The sequence below is a fragment of the Tupaia chinensis genome, unplaced genomic scaffold (genome assembly GCF_000334495.1).
Source record: "Tupaia chinensis unplaced genomic scaffold, TupChi_1.0 Scaffold143651_1, whole genome shotgun sequence".
Classification (NCBI taxonomy): domain Eukaryota; kingdom Metazoa; phylum Chordata; class Mammalia; order Scandentia; family Tupaiidae; genus Tupaia; species Tupaia belangeri.
Genome location: NW_006203500.1, coordinates 3,254,016 through 3,259,385, shown reverse-complemented (window position 1 = coordinate 3,259,385; position 5,370 = coordinate 3,254,016). Strand labels below are relative to the sequence as shown.

At 65.0% G+C, this 5,370-nt stretch overlaps 1 protein-coding gene across 1 annotated transcript in view; it reads left to right on the top strand.

Annotated features, from left to right (window-relative positions):
• PRR5 (proline rich 5) overlaps positions 1-5,370 on the top strand; it is a 44,749-nt gene that overhangs the window by 35,221 nt on the left and 4,158 nt on the right. The window contains exons 6-9 of the mRNA XM_027766752.1: positions 1,660-1,751; positions 2,062-2,202; positions 3,875-4,010; positions 5,331-5,370. Of these exons, the coding sequence (XP_027622553.1) occupies positions 1,660-1,751; positions 2,062-2,202; positions 3,875-4,010; positions 5,331-5,370 (409 nt within the window). The remainder of the gene's footprint in view (positions 1-1,659; positions 1,752-2,061; positions 2,203-3,874; positions 4,011-5,330) is intronic.

Below are 5,370 nucleotides of genomic sequence, written 5' to 3'. Positions count from 1 at the left end.
TGGGGGGCCCCCCCCCACCAGACACCCCGCCCGGGGCAGGGACAGCGGCTGGCAACGTGGGAACAAGGAGCAGTCCCTGCTCTGCTGCCGCCACAGGCCCGGGGCCTGCCTCTCTGTCCCCAGGGAGTCCAAGCTGGAGCACGTCACATGGCCAAGCGCACGGTCTCCTCACTTTCCCCCGTGCTGTGACCTTTATCGCTCCCTGTGGTCACCACTAGCCGAGGGATCTCCCCCGTGGGTGGTGAGACTTGAGCAGGACTAGCCTGGTCCCTTCCTGCCTCCCACCTGCACAGTCGTCCCTGGCACTGGCATGGCCAGGACAGCACACACGCCCCCAGCCATGCGATGCCCACGGCCAACACGCTGCACTGTCCCAGGTCCCCATGTGGGAGTGTCTGTCACACCCACTTTACAGAGAGTGCTACTGAGGCTCAGCCGGGGACTCCCTGGGGTCCCACAGCAAGGTGTAGAGCAGGCTCCAGCCCCGCAGAGCCCCGCTTCCTCCAGGAGCCCCGGGAATAGTTCCTGTGAGAACCCAGCCGGGCAGGCTCTGGCCGGGCCTGGGCCCAGTGTTCAACATCTGCTCTCCGTGGCTTTCCGCTGGAAACGTGGGCTGGAAATCGGCCTGGGCTCAGCGGAATACCAGCCTGGCCGGCACCCAGAGCCGCCCCTGGCCACAGGGAACTGAGCTGCCTTTCTTCCTGCCGCCGGGACAGGAACTGAGGGGACCTTGTGGGGCTCAGCTCTGCTGGCAGCGCATCCACGTCCCGCACGTTCCTCCGGCCTGTGCCAGCTGTGGCCGCCAGGGACAGGGAGGTGGGCCCCACCACGGCTGTGGGCCTGTGGCTGCTGGCAGCCTCCCCCTACATGGACCTGGGTGCTGGAGGCGGCCTCCTGCCCCGCTTACCTACAGACCGCCCGGCGGTCTGTCCTGCCGGTGCAGACTGGGAGGCCAGCCTCCAGAGGCCACTGTTCCTCTGCCTCGGAGACAGCCACAACCCAGGGCCCGTCCATGCAGCAGAGGCCTTGGGGACCCACGTCGAGGCCCGCTCATTCCTTGACAGGAAGCCTCCATCTCGGGCTCCACTCAGCCCAGGCAGAGGCCGAGGGCCCCACAGGTTGTGTCTCCTGGTGGATCCAGGGGCTAGCTGCCAGGGGCTAGCTTAGAGCACCTCGCTGTCCTCATCCCCTAAGGGCCGCCCACCCTTAGGACAGTGCGGCTCACTCAGCAGAAACTGCAAAGAGCCTCCCACGTACCTGTTTAGGGCTCTTACCCCAAGATGTGCCCCCACCTGTGCCGAGATGGCACCTCCTCCCCAGAGCCCTCCCTGCCTGCTCTGTTGGCCCTCTCTCCTCCCCTCTCCAGCCTTTCTGTGGGCTGCTGCTGAGCATGACTCCGTGGCTCTCTAGTCCTCTCCACAGGCAGCCTAGGGGCCTGGCCCCCCGCCACAGGGGCTCGAGGGAGAAGACCTGAACAGCAGCCCACGTGGCTGTCTGCCTGGTCAGTAGCACCACAGAGCTGCTGAGCTACAGGCCGACACTGCCCTCCGCCGGGCAGCTCCAGGCTCCACCTGGCCCTCAGGGCACCCACCTGTCCTGGGGAGTGCAGGAGTGCCAGACCTCATTGGGGATGGGCGGTGATGGCTCCCATGCCCACAGGGCAGAAGCTGCTGGACTCACTGGCAGAAACCTGGGACTTCTTCTTCAGCGACGTGCTGCCCACGCTGCAGGCCGTCTTCTACCCCGTGCAGGTGAGCAGCCGGGTGGTGCGCGAGCCCGAGACACCCACCCGGGCCCTCGGGACCTGCCTGCACACCTACTAGGTGCAGATAAGGATGCCCCTCCCTGTGGACCTGGAGTGGTGAGGCCAGCCCAGCACACAGTAGGGCTGTGTCTGGTGTCGGCCTTTCCACTCTGGAGGGAACAACAGGGACCCTCTGCTGGGGGCTGTGTGGGAGGGGCCGTCCCCCTGTGTCTGGCCCCAAAACTGGGTGGGGAGACAAGGCCATGCATCCTCACATGGCTGCGACGGGGTTGGGTGCGGCACATCCTTGTCCACAGGGCAAGGAGCCATCGGTGCGCCAGCTGGCCCTGCTCCACTTCCGGAACACCATCACCCTCAGCGTGAAGCTGGAGGATGCACTGGCCCGCGCCCATGCCCGGGTGCCCCCCGCCATCGTGCAGATGCTGCTGGTGCTGCAGGTGGGTGGGGCTGACAGTGTGCCTGAGGTCGGCTCTGGAGGCAGGGCCTGAGGCAAGGGTTTGGTGACCCTAATGGACAGGGACCTTCAGGAAAAACCTACGAGAAAGTAAGGCAGACGAAGCTATAGGTTCAGGAGAAACCTCACCTCAGGGCCCCCAGGATGTGAACAGACCAGGGCTGTTCCTTGTGGGCGGGGCGGGCCTTTGTACCCCATCAGTGAGTCCTTGGGGCTGTGGCTACACAGCTGGCAGCCCTGAGGGGCTTGGCCTCTGGCCACTGGTTTCCACGCCAGTGTGAGGCACATGTGCAGGTCTGGACATTCCGTGGAGGTGGCTTTCATTAGCAAGGACAGCTCTGGGGAACCTTACAAGAGTCAGCATCACACACGGTTGAGGGTCCTGCCCCAGAAAGGGGAGCTGATGGCCCCAGCAGTGTCCCCTGCAAACAGCCACTCCCAGGCGCTGTTGCCCCAGCACTGCCGTGGCACCAGGCCGGTTTGCTGGCTCCTCACTGTCCTAGCAGTGGGCACTGCCCATGTCCTTCAGAGGTGGGGAAGTGGGGTCCACACTCACAGAGCTGACGGGGCAGGGCTGGCTCACTCTGGCTCTCCCAGGCCCAAAGCCCCCTCGTGCTAAACTTCCTCGTGCACGTGAAACCCCTTCAGACGAGGCTCTGCAGAGCCAGAGCTGGGGGAGAGGACGGTGGGCCAAGATCCGAGCCAGGGGCTGGGGATGTGGCGGTGTGGGGGTCCGGGGGCTGGCAGCTGTCCTGGTAACCAAGCAGATGTCAGCCTGCCAGTGAGATGTTCGATTCTGGGTCAGATGGGGCTGGAAGGAAGCTGGCAGCCCTGAGGGGCTTGGTCTTGGGCCTCTGTGGTTTCCACGCCAGTGCGAGGGGAGGAAGACCTACTTGGCAAGAGAGCATGGGAACCCAGGTCCCTACCAGCAGGGATCCCACTGCCACCAAGAGGCTGACCTTGAAGGAGCCCCACCTGGGCATGGGCCAGGGCTGGGCGGTGCTGCCCCCTGGTGGCCACCCTGCTTATGTGGCGTTCTGGGCCAGGCCTCTCTGGCCATGCCATCCACCCCTCACCTCACTCCACGGCTTCCCAGCCCAGGTGGGTCTGAGCTCACAGCCTGCTGCTTGCCTGGTTGAAGACCTACTGAGTGCCGAGCTTGGCCTGCAGGGTGACAGTTCCCTCTCACGGGTCCCAGAGCCGGGGTTCTGATGGCACTGAACAGCTGCATGTCCGAGTGCACATGAGGGCCCGTCCCAGGCTCCCAGCCCTCGCCCCTCATATGAGGTAGGGGAGTGAGACAGCGTGAAGTTCACAGACTGCCCAACGCCGCTCGCAAGCCTGAGGGTCACTGGATAGACTGCCAGGAAGTGGGGTCCTCCTTGTGAGGTGGGGTGACCTGATCAAGACCATCCCCTTTTTGTCGAGACCCTGCAGGTCCTTGTCCATTGTGCATCATGGCCTCCCTAACCATGATGGCCACTCGGGCAGGGACAACCGTGGAGAATGTCGGAGCATCAGGGTGACTCAAAGAGGGCTGGAGGGAGCCAGGGATCCCTGTGGATGCTGCCCTGGGCCCTCAGAGGCGCTGGGGTGGGGAAGAAGCAGGCAGAAGGCAGCTCTGGTGGCGAGGACCTTCCCTCCCTCTCTTGCAGGGGGTACACGAGTCCCGGGGTGTGACTGAGGACTACCTGCGCCTAGAGACACTGATCCAGAAGGTGGTGTCGCCCTACCTGGGCACCTACGGCCTCTACTCCAGCGAGGGGCCCTTCACCCACTCCTGCATCCTGGGTAAGGCTTGCCTGGGCCCTAGTTGGGGGGCGGGTAGGATGACCACTGCCTCATCAACCAGTGAACAGATGGGGAAACTGAGGCCTGGCCAGGGAAGCAACCTGCCCCACCCAATGACTAATTCATGGCAGAACCAGGGTCCCACTCCGGATTGGTTTTGTCATGTGCAAAGGTGCCCTGAGCAACCCCTTGGCCCCACTCGTGCTGGCCTAGACAGAGATGGGATCCAGAGCAGGCTCCACAAGGAGTGAGAGCCCAAGAGGCCTCCATGTTCCCCAGAAGGACACAGGTGCTCAGCCTTGGAAACTGGCCAAGCAGAGGGTGTGGGGTGTGCCAACGCCCAGAGCCTGAGACACCCCAGCTCAGACAGAACCACGGGAGAGGAGGACCACGCCCTGGGGGTCGGCCGGGGCACCTGGCATTCTGGCAGAGCCCAGCCCCACTGCTCCTCTGACAGAGGGCCCCCTGCTCGTCCAGCGCACCTACTGTGTGCAGCAGAGCAGGCCAGTGCATCCCCCAGGTGCCTGCTGAGCGAGATGGGGACCATCCTGTGCCGAGGGAACAGCATTGGTCCAAGGGCCACCCAGGAATGCGGCACCCCAGAAATGCCTGCTCAGGCACTGGGGAATGCAATGCCTTCCTGGCTCCACGTGGCCCTAGGTGATGGCCCCTCTGCCACGCCCCCTGCCTGCCATCTGGTGGTCACTGTTGGGAACTGCAGGGTCCCGGGTGGGAGCCCAAAGCTGCCCTACCCAGCCTCTGCCACAGAGGCCTAGATGACCAGCCTTCCTAATTGATCTCTGCTTCTACCCACCACCCTGCAGTCTGCTCCCCTCCACGGAGTGGCTGGTGCAACCCCTCCCTGACTGCCCAGTCTTGGGCTCCCGCCCTTCCCCAACCCTGGTGGAGGGCCTTCCTCATCTCCCAGGGTAGGGCTCTGTCCCCCTGGGGGCGTGCAGCACTGGGCAGTGGCTGAGCTCGGCAGCCGTCCGAGATGGGGAAGCTGAGGCTCAGAGGGGCTGCGCAGTTGTGCAGGGCCACACCAGGCCATGGCCAGCACAGACACCAGCAGGCAGTTGGCCCGAGGCCCCGCCCATCCAGGCTGTGGTCAGAGGCCAGACAGAGACCCGGACCAGGTGTCAGGGCTGGGGCTGAAAATCAGTCCCTCTCCTCTGGGCAGGCGGGACTAGGGCTGGGCCCCCGGCTGTCCCCTCCCTGTGCGAGTGCCTGGGGGTGCCGGGGCAGGCGGCAGGCGGCGAGGGGCGGCCCAGCCTGGCCTCCGCGTGTGAGCCCGTGCCCTATCTGTGTCTCGCTCTCCAGAGAAGCGCTTCCTGCGCCGCTCCCGCTCGGGGGACGGCCG